Genomic DNA, 23,146 nt, shown 5'->3' with positions numbered 1-23,146 from the left:
TATGTCTGCAAAACGACTGGAAATAATTCTGAATTTTATAAACTTTGAAACAGATCACTAGAGTAGAAAAGTACCTTTTTAAAAAGGGACAGTGTTGAAATAATAATACATTTAAATAATTACTTATATTTCTAATATTTACACATTTAATTTTTTCAAATGATTTCAGTTTCAATGATTTCCCTTACTTTCTAACATTTATGTTGTGGCTTCACTTTTCTACTCCATTCAGTCTGGACTTGGGAAACTGATGTAACCCACATTAACCTAGTGTAGATCTCTATCCCCCGAGTCTGTTCCTGCCTCGATCCTGTAATTTATTTTGCTCATGTATATATCATGTTAGAACCAATGTATATCCAGGGATCCAATGACATTAGGATATCAGGTAATATACAACAGTTTTGCAACATAAGGCAGCAAAATGTGAGAACCACTCTCAGATGCTGATTTCTATTCAAACTTGTACATGATAATGCAGAGTAATATTCTCCATACATTACAGCATACATTTTTTTAATTTCCTGACAGCTGAATTTCTTGTGGAGTGCTGCCAGGTTTCCTTTCCAAAAGGCCATTTATTAATATGCTAATAAAAAACTGTATCTAACTACACCCATCAGGTAAACCAGCATGTTGTATTTAACGACATCTTGATGTTGAGGAATTTGGGCCAAAATTAGCCCTGGCGTAAGTGAATACAATTCCACTGATGTCCAGGGATTTACACCAAGTTTGAATTTCACTCTGGGTGTTCATTATAGTGAGGGATGGAGGCGTAGACCTACCAGTGGATATACTGATCTGTTTCATTAGCTACCCACTTGCCTATAAGAGGAATCTGCTGATTTGCAAGGGTAAGATATCAGCTCATTCTCGTCACTTCATCGCAGGCCAGATGATAGCAGCTAAAGAAGTCATGTGTTCATTATTCTCCATGGGAGCTAGGTAGAGGGTGACCATCTTAATCAATTTGGCTCCTGGGACAAAAATGTTTCATTCTGCCATATCATGACACAAATATCACCCTGTGGCATTTCATTATGATGGGGCTGCCCACACAGAAATTGCTATTAAGAATAGCAAAGAAGGGCATCTTGGAAATAAATCACATTACAAGACAAGTCTTCACTGCAGAGTTACCTCCAGTTATAACTCAAGTGTTGCCCCAACTCAAGTCCCATCCACACACAAAATCCTTTAACTCAATTGTGTTAGTGCTTTCAATTCGAGTTGGATGGCCTTAGTGGTGGTAGAGGCTACATGCTGAATAAACACAACCCCTCAGCTACTGACACAATTCTTCATGTGGCCACTCTCACATGAACTTAACTCAAGAGGAGTTAGATACACTCCAATTAACTCTGCAGTGAAGACATAGCATAAAAAGGTCACTGCTAAATCTCCTTCTGGCATAGGCAGGAGGAAAGGAAACCTCTGTTTATTAATGAGCCAGTCCAGGAAAAATAGAGGAAGGGAAAGAGAAGCAGACAGTAAACAGGAGTTTTTTATGAAGTGCTTTGTGTTTGTAAGAAACTAAATAGATCTTTTGAAAACATCCCATATAGTTCAAGGTGACCTTGAGCAAGTCACCTCACCTCTCTGTGCCTCATTTTCCCATCTGTAAAATGGGAAATGTGATATTTATCTTCCTTTATAAAGCACTTTGAGATCTATGGATGAAAAACACTACCAGATTTAACTATTATTCTATAAGAGCTAAATATTCCTCACTCCTTCAAAAGTTGCTCAGTGAAAGTGGAGGGAGAGTTAGCGCTGGGGACGTGGGGAAATCAGTGGACGTGATATATCTTGATTTTAGAAAAGCTTTCGATATGGTCTCCCACAGTATTCTTGCCAGCAAGTTAAAAAAGTATAGATTGGGTGAATGGACTACAAGGTGGATAGAAAGCTGGCTAGATCATCGGGCTCAATGGGTAGACAGCTCGATGTCTAGTTGGCAGCCGGTATCAAGCGGAGTGCCTCAGGGGTTGTTCCTGGGGCCAGTTTTGTTCAACATCTTCCTTTGTGGGTAATGGGATAGACTGCATCCGCACCAAGTTCGCAGATGACACTAAGCTGGGGGGTGAGGTAGATATACTGGAGGGTATGGCTAGGGTCCAGAGTGACCTAGACAAATTGGAGGATTGGGCCAAAAGAAATCTGATGAGGTTCAACAAGGACAAGTGCAGAGTTCTGCACTTAGGATGGAAGAATCCCATGCACTGGTACAGGCTGGGGATCAGCTGGCTAAGCGGCAGTTCTGCAGAAAAGGACCTGGGGATTACAGTGGATGAGAAACTGGATATGAGTCAACAGTGTGCCCTTGTTGCCAAGAAGGCTAACGGCATATTGGGCTGCATTAGTAGAAGCATTGCCGGCATATCGAGGGAAGTGATTATTCCCCTCTATTCAACAATGATGAGGCCACATCTGGAGTACTGAGTCCAGTTTTGGGGCCCCCACTACAGAAAGTATGTGAACAAATTGGAGAGAGTCCAGTGGAGGGCAACAAAAATGATTAGGGAGCTGGGGCACATAACTTATGAGGAGAGGTGGAGGGAACTGGGCTTATTTAATCTGCAGAAGAGAAGAGTGAGGGGGGATTTGATAGCAGCCTTCAGCTACCTGAAGGGGGGTTCCAAAGAGGATGGAGCTAGGCTGTTCTCAGTGGTGGCAGATGACGGAACAAGGGGCAATGGTCTCAAGTTGCAGTGGGGGAGGTCTAGGTTGGATATTAGGAAAAACTATTTCACTAGGAGGGTGGTAAAGCTCTGGAATGGGTTACCTAGGGAAGTGGTGGAATCTCCATCCTTAGAGGTTCTAAGGCCCGGCTTGACAAAGGTCTGGCTGGGATGATTTAGTTGGGGTTGGTCCTGCTTTGAGCAGTGGGTTAGACTAGATGACCTCCTGAGGTCTCTTCCAACCATAATCTTCTATGAGAGATCTGGGTGTCCTTGACACATCAGCGCTAGAGCTATACCGAACCCTGTTATAACTACCCTTGTTAAAATAGCACCTGGTTACAAAGACTGTGTTATGAAGAGTGAAGCCATTACTACAGTATTTATATTGGTATTTGGCTCTGAAAAGTCTCTCTTTATGAGCAGTAGCATGAGAAAATTTAATTACAGCTCCTTCAATCCATGGAACATTGGAGAAGTGTGTGTGGGGGGGGGGGGGGGGGGGGGAGATGTTTGTCACCCAGCTGTAATTTTCAAGTTCTCCTGTTCATAAAGAGAATTTTAAGAGCCAAACACCGCTATAAATGCTGTATGATGATAATTTTTCTCTACATAACACCATTCTCATGGATTTGGAGTGAGTTGCTATTTTAACAAGGCTAGGTATAACAGGGTTTAACTACACAGTTAACACTCACTGTGCTTGTAAAAAATGCTATAGATGGCAGAGAGCACTATAGTCAACTATACTGAAATTATGATGTACACAGAAAGCCATTTGGTTGCAAACTGGAGAAAATACAATTTTTCTTTTATTTTTGATAGAATCTATAATGAAAATGTCACATACATGCTCAACATTAAGAGGCAGGGAGAAAATATAGTTCAATAAAGCAGACCATTCTGCCAAACAATCAACCATTGAGGACAGAAGGAAACACACACACACACACACACACACACACACACACACACACACACACACACACAAAACCCCCCACAAAAACTGTTGAGCTCATTTTACTTCACTTGCTGCAATCTCCATCCTTAGATAGAATTTAGCCAGAGCACAAGGGTTAAAACAACCTGGCTCTGCATGACTTCTAATGAATACAAGAGCACAATCTGATGCACAGAAATGCTTTAATTGCTGGTCCAGTCACATGGCCTGGGTTTCTGTCACATGACAAAGATCAGTATCTACTGACTTCACTAATTACTGTCAGAAGCACCTCCAATAGCATCATGACCACTAACACAGTGATGCAACATTGGCTCAATACTGACTCATTGGAAGAAGTGGCATTTATTGAAAGGCCAGCAATGGTTCATGCTGCACCCTATGTTGTCTTGGTAATTCTTCCATCCATGTACAAACATAAGTTAAGCAGAGCCAGGCTTTGAAGTATTGATGAAATCACAGCCCCAGGGCATCTAGGTGCTGATAGCAAACATATATGGTTATTAAGCGCAGCTACTCCAACTACTAACATTCTTACCTGGACACCTTCCAAATACATGTATATTGTAGCAGCTGGTTCACATTAAACTGACTTTGGTCATCTTCAAGCTGTAGAGAAAGGAACATATAAAGAGTTATATCATTGCTGGTATGAAGCATCTAAATGGTACACATTTGTTTGGTGCTTCATAATGTCAGTATGTTCTTTCATTATTTTTGGCCCAATACTGAAGACTGACGAAAACCTTCCTCTCCTTGCCTACATGTTCTTGAGCCCTTAGATAAAGTTTTGAAGCTGGTCACACCACAAGCCTGACTTTGGAAAGTAAGAAGCTCATCTTGAGTAAAATCCTCATCATTTTTGTGCATTTTCAAATAAAGACTTGATTGCAAATAGAGAAGGGCTGAGGCCAGAACATTCCAATCCAGTCCTGGGTTTTTAACACCCCCGGATTGAGGAAGAGTTTGGCTCAAGGTTATGGTTTCTTGCACAAGTTTAAAAAAAATAGGAGCCACTTGAAAAAATTCCTAGTTTATCATAGATTTCAAGCACACCCAAACTTCAGGGTATTTCGATCTGAAATTGTGTTTGGTGCCCATCTTTCACATTAAGATTATATTTTGGTTTCTCCAGGTTCTTGCCAGAGGAGAAATCCCAGCCCGTATCCTCAACCAGCAATATAGGGAGAAGACATTCTCCCAGGAAAAGCCACTCCTGCATGCTACACCAAGTAGAAGGCATTTCACACTCCTCTCCCTCCCCCACCACCTGCTTCCTCTTCCTTTTAGGGAAGGGAATACATTGGGGATTATAATTATATGGGTGACATATGGGATGGGAGCCATATTTACTAATAAACAGGGTCAAAATCCAACATACTTTTTGCAACCTCCCTAGAGAGAGAGACTTTTCCCCACCACCTTTACCTGGACACATTCTGCTGATCAGGCCACAGCACCACCCATCAGAAGTATTCTTTCTTCCAGCCCCACGAATGGCCTCCCACCTTCCTTTGATGCTTGAATTCTTGAATCTCTGCCTCTCAAGCAAGGTAATTCCCAACATGCAGCCAGCAAGCAGCCATTGCCTGTGTTCTGCACAGACAGCTCTGACTCACTGCTGAGTCCAGATCTCTGCTGACTATAGGGCCCTGAAGTATGCTGTGAAATAACTGTTGTTGTCCACAGCACCACAATGGAAATCAGAAGGCAAGTTAACTGAAACATCTTTATGTCTTTGATGATAATTAAGCAAGAATACAAAGGAAACAAAAGTAACAGTGAAGATACCTGACATCCAGTGCTTTAATGGCTCCCCAACCAAAAACAGTTATCACTGGCAAAAATGGGAGTAGTCATCCCATGTGAGCAATCATGCATAGCACTTGATAAGAGCTCGGAGATATGGTATCAGACAGAATTGTAAGGAAGGAATGTGTAAGTCCCTCCCAAAACCTATGTAGTTATTGTAACAATGCTTAAAGCTCCTCCCCTCTCCTCCCCCAACCCCCGCCAACAAACCAACCCAAAAACAGAGCAGTTAATATGCAACAAAAACATTGCTCAATGATGGCATTAAAGCGCCTTAGTCTCCACAGCACAAAACCACAAAGATGTTAACAATGAGAGTCCATCCTCACCCAGTTAACTTCAGGGGATCAAAACCCACTGAGGCTTCTCACAATAGAAGTACAGGGAAATGCTCTACTGAGCTTATCAAGCAGCACCACAGCATTACAATTCCGACCTCAGCACAATAGACTGTGTCACAGTCCCATTTCACCTTTTGGCTCCCCTCTGTTCCATTATATGCAACCATCTAGCATCACAAATTTCCCAGGCCTGCTGGGAACCCGGAGCAGTGTGCACATGGTTGAAATCAGGTTGCCTATACAGGCTTTGGAAATTAGTTGTGTCCGCTGTCCACTCAAAGTATTCCCCTTTAGCCTCACATACGTTATGTAAAGCACAACGTGCCACAATAATCAGAACCATGTTGGCATCCAGACGGGTCTGGGGGCTTCACCAATGTGCTTTCAAATGCCCAAAGGTGTACGCCACCACCATTCTGCAGCTACTCAGCCTGTAGTTGAATTCCCTTTTTCTTAGGTTGGCAGTTTTGGGGTAAGGCTCCATGAGCCACAGTATGAGCAGATATGCAGGGTCCCCTAAAATCAATGTTGGCACAAAAAAACACCGTCTAGTCTCACCTCATTTTGGGGGAATAAATTCCCTTCTTTCCCTCTGCAGCACAACCTCGATCTCCTGAGCACTCTGACATCAGGAACCTTTCTTGTATGCCTAACATTTGTGTTCCTGAACTGCCCCTATGGCCCTCTAAGCCTTGGAGAGCCGTGAATAGTAGCCTTTGTGGTTCATGCATTTACTGGTCCCTTTTAGAGGGCAAAGTATAGGGAAATGTGTTCCATCAATGATCCCTGCACAGTTCAGAAAACTCCTCTAAAAACCCAATATAATTTCAAGGTAATGGCAACCACCTGCGGGTGGATCTCAGTTCTAATAGCCTGGTAAACCTGTACAATCCCAGTGTACAATCCCGTCAGTTGATTTCCCAACCCCAAACTGGTTGGCAACTGATCAGTAGCAGTCAGGTGTTGCCAGCTTCCAAAGGGCAATAGACACCTACTTCTGCACTGGTACAGGTTTCTGAAATTGAGTGGTGTGGTGCTGTAGAGTTGGTGCAAGCTTCTTGCCTAACTCGACAAAGGTCTCCTTCCTTGTTGTGAATTTCTGCAGCCACTGGTCTTCATTTCAGGTTTCCAATACGATGTGGTCCCACCACACTGTGCTGGTTCTCTGGGACCAAAAGTGGCAGTCCAACCATGGGCATACCACTGTGACCTTGGCATTCAAAACATTACCGAGGTAGGGCCCCAGCAAGTTCACGGTCCATTTTGGTCAATTTCAGACATAGGATTTTAAAAATTGTAAATTTCATGAATTTAGCTATTTAAATCTGAAATTTCACAGTGTTGCCATTGTAGGGTCCTGACCCAAAAAGGAGTTGTGGGGGAGGGAGTCACAAGATTATTGTAAGGGGGTTGCAGTTCTGCTACCCTTACTTCTGCACTGCTGCTGGCAGCAACGCTGCCTTCAGAGCTGGGCTGCTGGAGAGCAGCAGCAGTGCAGAAGTAAAGATGGCATGGTATGGTATTGCCACCTTACTTCTGTGCTGTGGCCTGCAGAGCTGGGCCCTCAGTCAGCAGCCGCCAATCTCCGGCCGCCCAGCTCTAAAGGCAGCAGTGCAGAAGTAAGGGTAGCAGTACAGCAACCTCCCCCCAAAACTCTTTTGGATTAGGACCTCTATAATGACACCACCATGAAATTTCATGGTTAAATAGCTGAAATCGTGAAATTTACTATTTTTAAAATCCTATGTCCATGAAATTGACCAAAATGTGCCATGAATTTGGTGGGGCCCTAGATATGAGGGTGTGCAGTACGTCTAAGGAAGGGCCCAACTCACCACTGGATTGGGTCTTATGAGAAGCAGCTTAAAAGCATGCAATACAGTAAAGCCTGTGTCTGTTTAATTATAGCTTCCTCTGGGCCTGCTGCACTGGTTCACATTTCTGCCTGCAAGCAAAACCCATTCTTTTCTTATGTGAGTCCATTGTTGCAAGGATTCCCTAGGGCTGGAGGAGACCTTTGGTTTGGTGACTTATGCTAGCTCTACAGCTGTAAATGTTCTCAGCTGCTATTAGTAACTGAGGCCTGGAGCTCTCATATTCATGTCAGTTATCAAGGGCGGATCAATTTGAATGTATTGTAAAAAGTCAGCATATCTGGTGAATCCCTACTGTACATTATTGATTAGCGAATGCCTTGACACAACAAATGTTTTCTAACATCCTGATCACTACTAATTTATCTTCCAAGACTATTATTAACTGGTTAAAATATCAAAGCTTAACGATTACTTTGTTTGTTAGTAGTAATTCTACCTGGTAGTTGTAACTATTTCTGCAGTGTTAAATGCCAAGAGCTGCACTTACTGTGTTCTTGGTCTATGTAGTGCATTGCAGTATATTAAGCCTAATTTAGACCTGTCAAATTAGAACAGTGAAGGAGCTGGCTTTTGCATATTAATGGGACAAAGATTTTTGGTCTGCTGCAGGATGAGGGATGATTCAACATAGGAAAATACTTCCATATCATTATATCACTAAGAGTTTCTTAAACACGCAAAAATTATTTTAGGAAACAAAAAATGCATCTCTTACCATCAGGTACCAATGACTTCATTTTTCTTAATTTGTTAATATTTTTATTGTAACTACACATGCATTAACATAACACTTCTACTACAATGTTATCAGCATTAATGCTGGTACATTCTACTTTAGCAAAAAATGATCTCCAGGGTTGGTGGCATTTGCCTGAAAATCCCTATATAGCAGGTGAGGATTCGGTCCTCCTGGAGATTCATATTCTTCCTCCCTCCCCCCCCCCCCAATGCTAGGTACATGAGAATGGCTTGCTAGAGAGAGGGAATAGCAGGTGTGGGCTAAGCACTCCTCAGAGAGGAACTCCGAAGGCAACTAAACTTGTGGTGGAGGCTTGGACTAGATTTTGTGCTGTCTCATTCGGTGATCTTTACATGAATAAAACCAAACCCCAACAAGGGGTAAGTTTTTCACCCATTACAGTTTACATGGATGCATTTTGGATCCACTAGTCAACCAATACTTTAATATCTTAAGTTGTATACATAATACGGCAGTTGTGAAACAAGATCAAAGAACAAATACAGCCTCCCATCCCCTGGAGTATTTTACCACTATTCTAAATTGGTTCATTATTTTGTGAGGAAAATACTGTACCTTCCCCACCCATATAAAATATTTACCATGCTCAAGATCTCAAAGTGTAGGATATGCTACAAGATGATGAATTTGTTTTCATTTCACATGCAAAATTCCCAATGGGAATTTTTGTCCTGTGAGACCATATAATTAGGCATCAATATTTTTACAGCAAGGCAGTTAACTCCATGGTCTCTACACAGGCTTTATTTGGAGGTCTAATGAGAATCTAACATCTAGAAAATTCAGGTACTAAAGGCTTTTGTTCAAGAGAGTTGTGCCCGGTAAAACTCATCTCTCAAAAAAAACCAACCAAATTAAAGGTCATCCACTGGCTGAAAAAAGCCTATGATTTCAAGGGAAAATCTGAGGCCACATTTCTTGCTTTTTCACTCCTTGGCTCAAGACAATTTCCTCTTTCCTTCTGAATATATCATAGAATACCAAGTTCCTATGCAAGGAAAAAAAATGCACCTTTACCACCAAAAAAAAAAAAAAAAGTCTTTGCCTGCATTTACTAAACAATTTTGAATATTATTACTGGCCCTCTGAGGGATTATAACATCCTTGTTTTACAAATAAACTTGTCAGATCACACTCACACATACTCACTTCTCATTGTGCTAAACAAAACTTTCCTTTTCCTCTGTCTGCTGCTCTTACTTAAGACTTCCTGCTTTTGTGTGTCTGTCTGTCTTATTGGCTTTGTTTCACTTAAATAGGCTCAATAAAGCTTTAGGGGGGAAATATCTGATTTTTAAGAGCTCTTCACCAGATGCATGAATCTTCAGGAAGTGGGTAGAAGGATCTTCTTCCTGTATTATGACATAGGCCTCAATATGAATCTAAACTCTTTCCCTCAAGTGGTTACTACTAAAATTATGGGATATCAGAGCACCTATTTGTTGCAAGATAAACAAAATAGAGCAAATTTATCCCTGGAATTGCATGCACTTATATTAGCTGTGAATTTGGTCTGAGGAGTCTAATGTCACAACATCTCTGGATTGCAAATGATTAGCTAACAATGTGAAATATGAACACACAATGCTGGATCTGTTGCCCCCTCCTACTTGCAGTGCACTGTTCCCATCACCTCTCAAAGACAACCTGCTGAACATACAATATGATCACTAACTCAGCTGGGCATCTAGTTTGGGCACCTAGGAATGAGTTAAAGACCTGACAAATGAGAAGAAGAATCTGCCTGTCACCATAGGAAGTGTAGCCCTCAAGAAATAAATTTATGAGCCATAAGCTGTAGGTACAATTCTGCATTTAGAGTAATATTTCAGTTAGAAATGAATAGGTATGTGGTGGCTGAGGACAGATTTGGTACAGCCATATGCCTACCTGTATGTAAGCAGTACTGGGCAAGTGGTCATGCTGTCCTAGTGTTATACCATATCTACAAGAAACACTATCACCCTTCTTTGTATTTTCCTAAGGAAGATGTCCTCCAGAACCGTTTCCCTTTCTGTTGACATTTAAATGAATCAAGGTGGGAAGGCCAGTGGATTTTTCACCAGAACGATTTGGAATTTTTAGTCAACAATTTCATTTCTATGATTGCCAGTTTTGTAATTAAGCAATAAGAGTCACACATGCAGTGTATTTCTGAGTAACTTGCCTCAGATTACACACAACCTTCACTTCTGCAACTCCATGACTATGCTACTATTTATGTCAAAGGACAATATTTAATTACTGAGTGGCTTTAAAATGACAGATAAAAACTTTCCACGCCTACCCCTTTCCAGGCAGCTCACCATACTTGGGGATCCCAGAGCACTTTAGAAAAGTGAATTAAGTCTCGAATCTTCTGTGCAATAGAGAAGTATTGTTATAGCAGGAGCACTAGATGGCGCTCTTACATAGAGTCTTACACGTTTTTCTTTTTATTAGTGTACAAACATGTTTTTAGCCTTGGAAGAAAATATCATATTGTTAGGTTTGTAAAGTAGATTCTCTTGGGGAGCTACGGTTAGCGCAAAGACGTTTGCTCTACGTTAGATCCTTGTCTACACTGAGGGGGTAGAAATCGATCTAAGTTACGCAACTTCAGCTACGTGAATAACGTAGCTGAAGTCGACGTACTTAGATCGACTTACTGTGGTGTCTTCACTGCGGTGAGTCGACTGCTGCCACTTCCCCATCGACTCTGCCTGCGCCTCTCGCGGCACTGGAGTACAGGAGTCGACTCGAGAGTGCTCGGGGGTCGATTTATTGCATCTAGACTGTACATGATAAATCAATCCCCGCTGGATCGATCGCTGCCCGCTGAGCCAGTCAGTTCTTGGGGCAGGGTAGCTTTGTGGGAACCAGGCATTGGTGATTGGGCTGAGATCTCTGAAAGAAGGAACTGTCTGCATAATATCTGTGACCACCTCTGTCCCAGAACTGATGTGTAGGTATAAATAAAGCAATCTGCTCTAAAATACCCTGACTCAGTGTCACTGATTCGTCCAACAACAGGAAGCCAAACTGCAAGACCCCAAACATCTGCTACAGCACAGCAGAAGGGATACAATGTGTGAGTTGCTTACCCCACTCCATAAAAGCTTCACAAACCATCAACTCATTTTCTACAGATCACCTGACATCAGTGAGATGGTAATTATTTTTGGTCACCACTGATCTGAGCCAAATTTTAAATGGTGACTTGGTGATGAAAGCGTCTCTATCATATATTTTCTGTATCCTGAACCATCAGTCCTTCTGCTACCAATGGAATCTCAATTACAGATATTTTCAATTGCTTGCAAAAAAAAAAAAAAAAACTTGTTGCATACCCTGGTAATGCAAAGTGCAAATAATTTGAACCACTGCTGTACATGATAGCACTGTCTCCTCTGATTTTATCTGTTAAAAAGGTAAAGAAGTCAAAAGAAAAGATATTTTAAAACATATATTATATTAGGCCTCATGGCTCCCCACCCCCAATATTGCAACTGATGAATTATACAGAACCTGACAAATCTTAGGGGGATACATATCAGAACTGGAAAGAAAAGAAACCCTATTTTTTATATTAGAAATCTGTTATCTGATCCAAATTGTCACAGACATGGGCTAGGAGTTCCAATTACCTCCTTTAGGCAGATATCCTACCTGTGGATAAAGGCAACCCATCTCCAGTCAAAACCACCTAAAACATCAAGGTCTCCTTTGTAGTGTGAAGTTTGGTTTGGAAGGAATTCAAGATTGCCCACAGGAAATAAAATTCACATCTAGCAGCATGGATCAGTATCATTAAAGCTCAATAATCCATTCCTAGGTAGTTGAATCACAAATAATCTAAATGAGAATCTCTTCAGATTTAAAGTGCGATAAGACTATATCTTCAGCAGAAATACCTTCTCTCTCTCTCTCACGCACAATCAAATACTTAGAATTTCAGTAACCAGGATCTGGATCTGATTTATCTTGTGCTGGATTTTTATCCTTAATATGTTTAAAAAATGTACAAGGATCAGCCAGGGGGAAAAAAATGACAAGCTGATATAACTATAGTTCAACTCCAATAAAGTTGAATTCGTCTAACAATGGTAACATTTGCTCTTCTCATGTTCAGGTATTCTCTAGGATTACCAAAAGGATAAAGAAAGCCTAACTAGAGGAGAGAAGCAGAAAGACACAGAGTATGTTACATTAATGATTAACTACATTTGAATGTACACTCAAGAAAGCAAACAAGCCCTTTCTGATTATCGATGCAGATGGTTACGTGAAAGGATTGGAGAGATTTCACTTCCTCAGGCATATTGAAAGAAACAAGAAAAAAAGTGACGCACCGTTCGAGCCAAACTTTGCTGATAGCGGGTGCCTTTCTGTAGGCGAAGCTGAATGGAGGTGGTTGCCTTGCGAAGAATCTCATGACTGCCCAAAGCGTGATCACTGCAATTTTTGAAGGTGGTAGAGAAGGAGGGGGAAAAAGAGAAAAAAAAAATTACTCCCCATTTTCTCTCACACACTTTCCACCAGGCTCCAGCAACTCCCGCTAAGCATCCAAAACAAGGTTGTATTACACAAACACAGTGTATTGCTTCTATAAAAGATTGTGAAATTTTCACCATGACTTGTTTTTAAGGGCTGAATGGAAAAAGATTAATAGAATCATCAGTAGAGTTGACGCTCTGATTTAAAACGTGCAAGTTCTGTAAAGGAATGACAATGAAGAAAGATGGAAATAAAAAGATCTTTCCATACTATCTCTTTAAAACCTGTCTGTACATAAACCTCAAATTACTATGGGTTATAGTCAAAGCACCTAGGACATAATGTATTATTATTTATTTATAATAGTGCCTAGAAGCCCTAGTAATGGATCAGGATCCCATTGTGCTAGGCACTGTACAAATAGAATTAAAAATGGCTCCTGCCCCAAGACGATTACAATCTAGGACAAGAGGCAACAGATGGGTACAGACAGTAAAGGGGGTTATGAGGAAAATAATGAGACCATATTGGCCTGTGCGATAGACAGTAGATAATTTGTATTATTTCTATGTCTTGATACATAACTAAATAGAACATACTGGATGAAAAAAGTGTAGCTGTATTTACTTGGTTTTTAGAGGCTGGGTGGAAAAGAATCTATATTTGCAAATCATATACATAAATGAGCATGGGGCCTGATCCTCACAAGTTCCAAAGCTCACATTGTGCCACTGACAAGGAGAAGGCAAAGGTGGCTGTAAATCCATTTTCGACCTCCTCTAATCATAGGTCCAGCCAGGGGCCCAAGCAGCCTCAAGGCTATTCTACCTTACATCAACTGAAATGGTTCAATAGGGACAAGTCTGCCCAGAGTGCAGGGTACTCTGGCTCCACCTAGAGTGCTCCAATAATCTTCATGCTAGCAGGGGGATTCCCCCCTGTCAGGAGAATCCCCAGGTCCCCCTGTGTTTCTTTAGAGTAGCTTTCAGTCTTTTTAGCATTTTTGGATCAATGCAAAGGAAACTTCCCTTGCGCTGAGGATCTGGCCTGGTATTTCTAATTTTATGTGGAGTAAACATTGTTCCTTTGGCTATCATTTAAAAAATTAAGTAAAATAATGCACTAGTGATTCCCAGTTATAAGCCAGAACATTTCTTCAAATTAAAAAAAAAATAGGGTTTAGTGGTATTGATTTTCTACAATGACAGATTTATTATTGGAACAAGTTAACATGCACCATCAGTTACATCTCCAGTGCATGTTCTGTCAGGTTCATGTTGCCTCATTCAGGCTCCTGGACATGACAGCAAGAAGGATTGATCCATATTTATATTGCTTTTCAGCATGGCAAGTTGTTCCAGAGCTCCCTGGGCCAAGTAGGAGAAACAGGTTTGTCGTGCAGATTGCCACTTCTGGAGTGCCCTCTCGTGCCTGGACTGAGCATTGCAGAGGACTTTGCCTCTTTTCTGCCCCTGGTGGCCACTTCCTTGGCTGCAATGGCCAGTTCCTGCCTGCTATCTTCTCCCCACTCCCTCTGTTTTCTGTGGCTTGGCTCTCCGGCTAAGTCATACAACATCTCATTCCCCATCCAAAACAACAAAAAGTCCAACTTAAAGTCTAAACCAAACATCCAAATGACTAGTTCTGCTGCCCCTCTCAGACTCCACTGCTTATTGGCCCCTTCTTCTGGCCCCTGCAGAGCTCCTCTCATCTTACTTCTTCCCAGCAGGATTCTCCTACTGCTTCTTTTCACCTTTACTTCTGGGGATCCTCCTGCCCCTATCTTGGGCCCCCCCCCACAGAAGTTTTCTCTACTCCTTGTGGGTCTCTCTCTCTCGTTGCAGGCCCTAACTCTGAGCTCTCCTACCCAGGAGCTAGTCTAATCCCAGTGAGTATCTCAGCCTCTTCCCAGGGGGGCACTTCCCTTCTTCCTCCCTCCAAACTCTTCCCCCTTCTGCTGAGCTCCCAGCTCTATTTAAGGTGTGTTCTGCCTGTTTCACCACTACAGCTGGGGTTAGTCTTTCTAATTAAGCCCCTATTACACCCAGCTGTGTTAACTAATTAGTCCTGCGTTGCCAGCTCAGTGAGGCTAAGGGGTAGCTGCTAAACCATGGACAAGGCTAGGCCTAGCTTGCCTCAAAGGCCCAGCCAGCCCATGACAAGGTTCTTTTCAGATTTACCAACCATCAGGGAAGGCATGAAATTCAGATGGAAAGTAGGTGTATCCATATCTAAGAGAGTTCTGTTGGGAGCGGCTGAAATCAGATTTATTGGATTTAATCCCCAAAACACAGGTCCTATGAACCTATGACAGAAATAGGGGCTTATAGAATCAGGGCTGGCTCCAGGCACCAGGGAAGGAAGCAGGTGCTTGGGGCAGCCAATGGAAAGGGGTGGCACGTCCGGGTCTTTGGCGGCGGGTCCCTCACTCCCTCTTGGAGTGAAGGACCCACCACCGAATTGCCGCCGAAGAATGAAGCGGCGCAGTAGAGCTGCCACCGAAGTGCCGCCAATTGCAACTTTATCTTTTTCCCCCTCCCAGCTTCAGTGCTTGGGGCAGCAAAAAAGCTGGAGCCGGTCCTGTATAGAATGTGCACATAGCATACTGGGAACTATTGCGTCTCACACGGGGATGTCAAATAGAAAACAATGGTTAATTTTAAACCATTAACTAGCACAGTACATGGCTGTCAGAGATAATTACAAAGGATTCAAACTTCTGGGGAATTCTGACTTCTATGAGTAAATGCTCTACATCTATCCCACAGCGTAATTAGGAAAAACACAAGCTCCCCATTTCCAACCACAAAAGGTAAAATTGCAGAAGTGGCATTTTGTGATAGACACATTGAAGGCCACAGAAGGAGAAACCTATTTCCATCTGACGAAATAAATACCTAGGGCAAGGTCCTTTGACAATGCGTCTGTACATTCGCAAGATTCCTTAATGTTAAAGGCATACAGTACAGATTTAGAAGAAAGAAAGTTAGAGTGCAAAAGCACTAGCTATTATATTGAAATAATAAAATATCTGTACTGTTGTCGTCAGCTCCCACACCCCCCAGTCCCTTACTGCCTCCCTCTCTCTTTCCACACAATGTTCAAATTCCTCATCCTCACCGTTGGGGTTTTGCATGGCTGTACCTGCTCCTACACCTCTCCTGTCACTTCGCATCAAGCCCTGATGCTCTGCCCATGCATCTTGCCTCATTGCTCCCTTGTCACCATCTACTCTTGTCTTCATCATCCCTTTACCAGCCTCAAGTCTGTAATGACAGTCCTTTTCCTATAGGCAACACATCCTCATACCCCTCCTTCAAATACCGTCACACCCACTTTTCCCCTTGCAGAAGTCAATGGTGGAATGCACCTCCCCTCTTGCCTTACCCTCACACCATATTACAACTAGCAGAACAACCGGAAAAATTACACATAACATATTTATCAATCATGAATCTCTTGACCATGTTCCTATAATTTTCTAATTTTCCTTTCTGCAAATATTAGTGTGAATGGATTTTGTTTTGCAAAAATGTTTGGAGAGGAGCCTTTTATTCATGCAGCTATTGGGGCATGAATGAATAGATGGAGTGGGTTAATGACTTTTGAGGAAAACATAATCAAGTTAGAAATCTAGTTTAGGTCATAAGAAAAAATAGATGTAGCTGTCCATAAAATAGATGTCCTATTTGTCACAAGTTTATTATGTACTGACAGACTATCATAGGTCTATTCCTGAAGCAGTATAAAGGGGGTGCAGAACCCCACAAAACCTGGCCCTCTATGCAGCTGGTACCCACCTATAAAATGGAGATAAAAACAGTCATCTTAAAGAGATGTCATGTGCATTAGTTAAGTATCAGAGGGGTAGCCGTGTTAGTCTGGATCTGTAAAAAGCAACAGAGTGTCCTGTGGCACCTTACAGACTAACAGACATATTGGAGCATAAGCTTTCGTGGGTGAATATCCACTTCGTCAGATGCATGTAGTGGAAATTTCCAGAGGCAGGTATAAATATGCAGGCAAGAATCAGTCGAGAGATAACGAGGTTATTTCAATCAGGGAGGATGAGGCCCTCTGCTAGCAGTTGAGGTGCGAACACCAAGGGAGGAGAAACTGCTTTTGTAGTTGGCTAGCCATTCACAGTCTGTTTAATCCTAAACTGATGGTGTCAAATTTGCAAATGAACTGAAGCTCAGCAGTTACTCTCTGAAGTCTGGTCCTGATGTTTTTTTGCTGCTGGAGAGGCTGATAAAGGAGGTGCTGTTGTCATCATGAACAGGTCTAACTACCAAAAGGAGGCTGCCAGACAACTCTCCAATACCAAATTCTACAGGCCACTTTCCTCAGATCCCACTGAGGACTATACTAAGAAACTGCACCATCTACTCAGGACACTCCCTACATTAACACAGGAACAAATCAACATACCCTTAGAATAACCCTGGTCGGGGCTCTATCTACTACCCAAGATCCACAAACCTGGAAATCCTGGATGCCCCATCATCTCTGGAATTGGCACGCTTACTGAAGGACTGTCCAGATATGTGGACTCTCTACTCAGACCCTACGCCACCAGCACTCCCAGCTATCTCCGTGACACCACTGATTTCCTGAGAAAACTACAATGCATTGTTGATCTTCCAGAAAACACCATCCTAGCCACTATGGATGTGGAGGCTCTCTACACAAACATCTCACACACAGATGGAATACAAGCTGACAGGAACAGTATCCCTGATGATGCCACAGCACAACTGGTTGCTGAGCTCTGTGACTTTACTTTCATGCACAATTACTACAAATTTGGTGACAATATATACCTCCAGACCAGTGGCACCACTATGGGTACCCACATGGCCCCATAATATGCCAACATTTTTATGGCTGACCTGGAACAACGTTTCCTCAGCTCTCGTCCACTCACGCCCCTTCTCTACCTACGCTACATTGATGACATCATCTGAACCGATGGAAAGGAGACTCTGGAAAAATTCCACCACAATTTCAACAGCTTCCAGCCCACTGTCAACCTCGGCCTGGACCAATCTATATGGGAGGTCCACTTCCTAGACACCACAGTACAAATAAGTGACGGTCACATTACCACCCTATTCTGAAAACCACCTACCGCTATGCCTACCTTCATGCCTCCAGCTTCCATTCTGGACACACCACACGATCCATCGTCTACAGCCAAGCGCTGAGGTACAGCCGCATTTGCTCCAGCCCCTCAGACAGAGACCAACACCTACAAGATCTTCACCAAGCATTCTCAAAACTATGATACTCGCACGAGGAAATAAGGAAACAAATCAGCAAAGCCGGACATGTCCCCAGAAGCCTTCTGCTGCAAGACAAGCCCAAGAAAGAAACCAACAGAACTGCACTGGCCTACAGTCCGTGGCTAAAATCTCTCCAATGCATCATCAGTGATCTACGACCCATCCTGTAGATCAATCCCTCGCTTTCACAGGCCTTGGGAGGCAGGCCCATCCTCACCCACATATAACTCACCAACCTTAAGCATATTCTCATCAGCAACCACAAACCACACCATAGTAATTACTCAGGAACCAATCTATGCAACAAATCTCGATGCCAACTCTGCCCACATATCTACACCAGTGACACCATCACAGGACCTAACCAGATCAGCCACAACATCAACAGTACATTCACCTGCACGTCCACCAATATAATATATGCCATCGTGTGTCAGCAATGCCCCTCTGCTATGTACATCGGCCAAACTGGACAGTCCCTACATAAAAGGATAAATGGACACAAGTCAGATATCAGGAATGGCAATATACAAAAACCTGTAGAACATGTCAATCTCCCCGGACACACAATAGCAGATTTAAAGGTAGCTATCCTGCAGCAAAAAAAGTATGAGAACTGTATGAGAACGTTAATTCGCAGTGACAAGAGAAAATGGAGGCTTATTTTTATGAAGAACATATTCACCTCAAAATGCAAGCTTCTAATGATCCCAATCTACACAAATATACCTCTGTCCTTCCTATAATTAATAGTTTAAACTTCACTTGAAGGGAAAAACCAGTTTCTAGTCAGGCCTTGATTCGCAGAGACTGGAGTTAACAAGGCAAAAAAAAAAAAAAAGTGTCTTCAATAAGGTCACAAGCAAGCGAGAGAGTGTAAATTATAGACTGTAAATTATAGACTATTCTACATCTCTGTTTACTGTGACCACTGAATTTAGGAGCAAGATAATTACACAAAAATACACTATAGGAGAATGAAAGCAGAATTCAGCAATACACTAAAGGCAAACTTAAACCCTCCTACCTTCAAAAGACAGGAAACTTTAAAGTAACATTTATAAAACCTGCTGGCCTATGTTCATTTGCTGGTTATGCATTGCAGTCAGTTCTTCTTAATGACAACAGCCAGATCAATAAACAAAAAAATAAAAATAAACTAACATCTTTTTATATAGCAATGTGGTATGTTTTACTAGGCACTTTGGAATGCTCTGAGCAAGTGGCCTGTAGCTCTAGAGGCAGAAAGTTTGCAAGGAAGATTGATTTATTACTGGCACATAACAAGAGCTGCTTTGGATTTGCTGCTGGCAATGGGAGTCATGAATTATTCAACACAAGCTGCTTAACCCCCAATATAATTTATTTTTATATGGCATCTTTCATAAAGGACATCATAAAACCACTTTGCAGAGGCATCTATTCACAAGCTAAAGAGGAAAAAAAAAAGCAAAGGACAGTCTGAAGGGAAGATTTAAACAAAGAGGATAATACAGGTGGTTTGGAAAGAGAAGATCTTCAGCTAGCAGAGATGGACAAAGCAAGAAATAAAAAGGTTGAAACAAAGAAGAGGTCAAGTTTGATGGAATGAATTGAACAGGTAGCTAGGAGATTCAGGGTATGTCTACAGCTGAGCTAGAAGATGTAATGCAGAGTTGGCACTGATAGATTTAGCATGCAAAAAAAAAAATAGCGTAGCTGCAGTGGTGCAAGCGGTGGGCTTGAGCTAGGTTACCAGAGTACAATCCTGATCGTAGGCAGGTATGTGGGCATGTAACTCTTCCTGCTTCTCAGGCCATTGTGGATACACTTCTATTTTTTAGTGCTCTAGCTCAAACAGAGCAAACACATGTATATCTACTCAAGCTGGAAATTACACATTGCGGGTCCAACATACACATACTCTTAGAGAGGGAAGCAAGATTGAGTCTAAGAAGAGTTTTGAAAACCAGAAGAACAAAAAAGTGATATTATTTGGAAATGTGCAGGAAAGCTAGTGAATGTAGAATAGTATTTCCCACTTCTTTGAACTGGAGAGTTCTGGGCTCTAGATGCACAGGTGCTGACTTTGTCGTCATTTCCCTGGAGGTGCTCGACCCCCGCTCTGCCCCCGCCCCACCTCTTCCTGCTCCTCCTCTTCCTGTCCCCGCTCCACCCCTGCCCTGCCTCTTTCTGCCCCATTCCATCTCCTCCACCCTCGCTCCGCCGCTGAACAGCTGATCGCAATGGGCGGGAGGCACTGGGGGGCGGGGGAGGAGCTGATCAGCAGGGCCATCAGTGGGTGCTGAGCACTCACCATTTTTTCCCTGTGGGTGCTCCAGGAATGATCAGGAAGAGCCAGGAAAAAGAGGAAGATGAAAGCTCAGCATAGCATAGAATTACAGCAGTTGAGGCCAGAACTGCAGCTCAATGCCTTTTGCACTACACTGAAGGAGCAAAGCAAGCAGCTGAGAACATTATTGACCTTGTTTCACTGCTAATGAGACGTGTAGAGATTCTGCAAATGCAGGAATTTAGCGGTTCCCTATTGATGAGTTCTTCCAAAAGTGAAAATAAATTGTTTAGAACATACTGTACACTGTACTGAGACACAGTGAGCTCATCCTCAGTACAATTACTTGTTATTTTCATTTTGTTAGCAATTAGTTTGAAATGAGAAAGAGCTTTTTTTCCCCTTCTTCTAAACAAGTTCAGTCTGTCTTATGCAACAGAGTGATCAAGAAATGGAGGTAATGGGCTTGATTTGCCTCTCACTTGTTCCAGTTTTACACCCACGTAACAATACTGTCTTGTTTTATGCAGGTGTAAGCAATTGGAGAACCAAGCACAGTAAGGTCTAAATGACAAAACCCTACACCCTGAGTTGCAAAATATAATTAATCACAGACATGAGAAATCAGTTACTAGTAATTTTTATAGGTTTCTCCCTCACAACTACAGTACATGTGTACATCATCATCCAACTTCAAGCAGTTTCTAAGTTCAGAAGTTCCTGTCTAGTGATACCCAAAAAGGCCTCTCTCTGCCATGCATGTTCTCTTCACAACCTGACTTTTAGTGACAGCTGGGTATCTTCACTTACTCCACACTGATGGAAAGAAACACCGTCCCACTAGGCAACTTTACATAATCACACTTCCCATGTATTCAGTGGTATACATCTTTGAAGAGCTGCACAAACATTAACTCATCCTCATAACGTCCCTGCAATAAGAAGCTGGTAATGTTATCCCCATTTTATGGATGGAGAAACGGCCAGCTCAGCCCAACACAACCTTGGCATTAGGGGGAAAAAAAAGAAAAAAAGAAAAGAGATGCTGATGAAGAAACTGAGGCAGACAGAGAGATGAAATAACTTGTACAAGGCCATGCGGGGAGTAAATAGAAGAGCTGAGATTCAAGTTCAGGAGTACCTAGCTCCCTGTCCCATGCTTTTTTCTCTAGCCCACATTCCCTTCACAATACCCCACAGTATAAGCACAATTTGAGATAGACATGAACCAAACTCCAAGGCTGAAATACCTTCCAAGGCTCGAGGAAGGTGGGATCTAAGATTTGTGACATGACCATCGCTTTTGCATCTCTCCCTTTGGATCTGCTCTGTTTACAAACGTAGTACTTCAGTATTCAGATGCATAGCTTATATGATCTAATTCCATCTCTTAATGCGATACTTACTTTTGCAAAAATTCATCAGACCCATAAACACTTAGAAAACACTCTTCCTGGGCTGGATATTGATTTGTGCAATGGAGAATCTCTACAGCTAAGTTACGGACAATACAGCTAGCTGTAAACAAAGATAAGAAGAAAAATTAATAGCAGCTTGGTAGAGTTTTGCTGGCTATATTGTTGAGCAGAATCACAGGGTGACTGCTAACTTCTGCTGCAGTATAGCTCCATCTAGAGGAATTAGAATGAACCACAGCTTAATTAATTATTTTTTTCTGGCTTCATGTGGTCTGAGGAGGATCGGGTTGTCATTCATACAATCCTAGCAACTCACTGAACTCACCCCGGTTTTTAAAGAAACAGGAGAATCTGTCAGGAATCTAGAATTATAAACTTATCAATTCTGAATCAGAGATGGCAGGACCAAAAAGCTAGTTATTCCCACTGAAATCTATAAACTCAGTTTTTCCCCACTGAAATTGTGTACTTTTCTCAAATGTGAATATAACCTAATGCAAAAAAAGAGGGCATGACGAAGGCTCTGCGCCTGCACAAGACCCAAGGATACACCAGAGATTTGTTTGTCACTGCAATCAGCCACATTCATTTCATGTAGCCATACCTAATAGTAGCTGGGCACAGCAATGATATGAAGATATGTGCAATTAGCCCATGATAAATCTACTCTAGTAGTTACATTCCTCCATAACCCTGCTCCAAATTTTTAAGCCACTTTCCATCACAGGGATTTTCTTCCCCCCATTTTTGAGGATCTGATCCAAAAATCAAAAGAGATATATTTATAGTTCGATTGTGAATTCTGGGAAGCAAATCACAATATAACTAACTAACTAACTAACTAACTAACAGGGATTTTCTTCCCCCCATTTTTGAGGATCTGATCCAAAAATCAAAAGAGATATATTTATAGTTTGATTGTGAATTCTGGGAAGCAAATCACAATATAACTAACTAAATTTAGGCATAAAGGACTTGCCCTACCAGACTAGATCATAGGCCAGTATCTGATTCTTCAGAATGAAGGCAAAGATCACCCACAGTACACCTAGTCAATTGTGCAATGCAGCACACAGGGGAAATAATTCCTTCCAAACTTCTGTGACAATCTGATTGCCCACAGCTAACAATCCGAATCACCAAGTAAAGGCTGATTTTTCATTTCAATTCTTCATTCATGCTATTTCTTTACTGCTAAAAAAAAATTAAAACATTCATTTTAAAGGTTAATTTTAAAGTTTAAGGTGTTAAAACCATTTG

General features: G+C 42.0%; 1 protein-coding gene across 1 annotated transcript in view; it reads right to left on the bottom strand.

Annotated features, from left to right (window-relative positions):
- The window catches only part of LOC123345139 (phosphatidylinositol 4-phosphate 3-kinase C2 domain-containing subunit gamma-like), a 270,359-nt gene that overhangs the window by 245,006 nt on the left and 2,207 nt on the right, over positions 1–23,146 (bottom strand). The window contains exons 3-5 of the mRNA XM_044981863.1: positions 21,875–21,986; positions 12,767–12,869; positions 4,184–4,254 (exon numbers count right to left, since the gene is read on the bottom strand). Of these exons, the coding sequence (XP_044837798.1) occupies positions 4,184–4,254; positions 12,767–12,869; positions 21,875–21,986 (286 nt within the window). The remainder of the gene's footprint in view (positions 1–4,183; positions 4,255–12,766; positions 12,870–21,874; positions 21,987–23,146) is intronic.

The sequence above is a fragment of the Mauremys mutica genome, chromosome 1 (genome assembly GCF_020497125.1).
Source record: "Mauremys mutica isolate MM-2020 ecotype Southern chromosome 1, ASM2049712v1, whole genome shotgun sequence".
NCBI classification, from domain to species: Eukaryota; Metazoa; Chordata; order Testudines; family Geoemydidae; genus Mauremys; species Mauremys mutica.
Note: the sequence above shows the minus strand (reverse complement) of the source record. Positions and strands in the feature narration are given on the sequence as shown.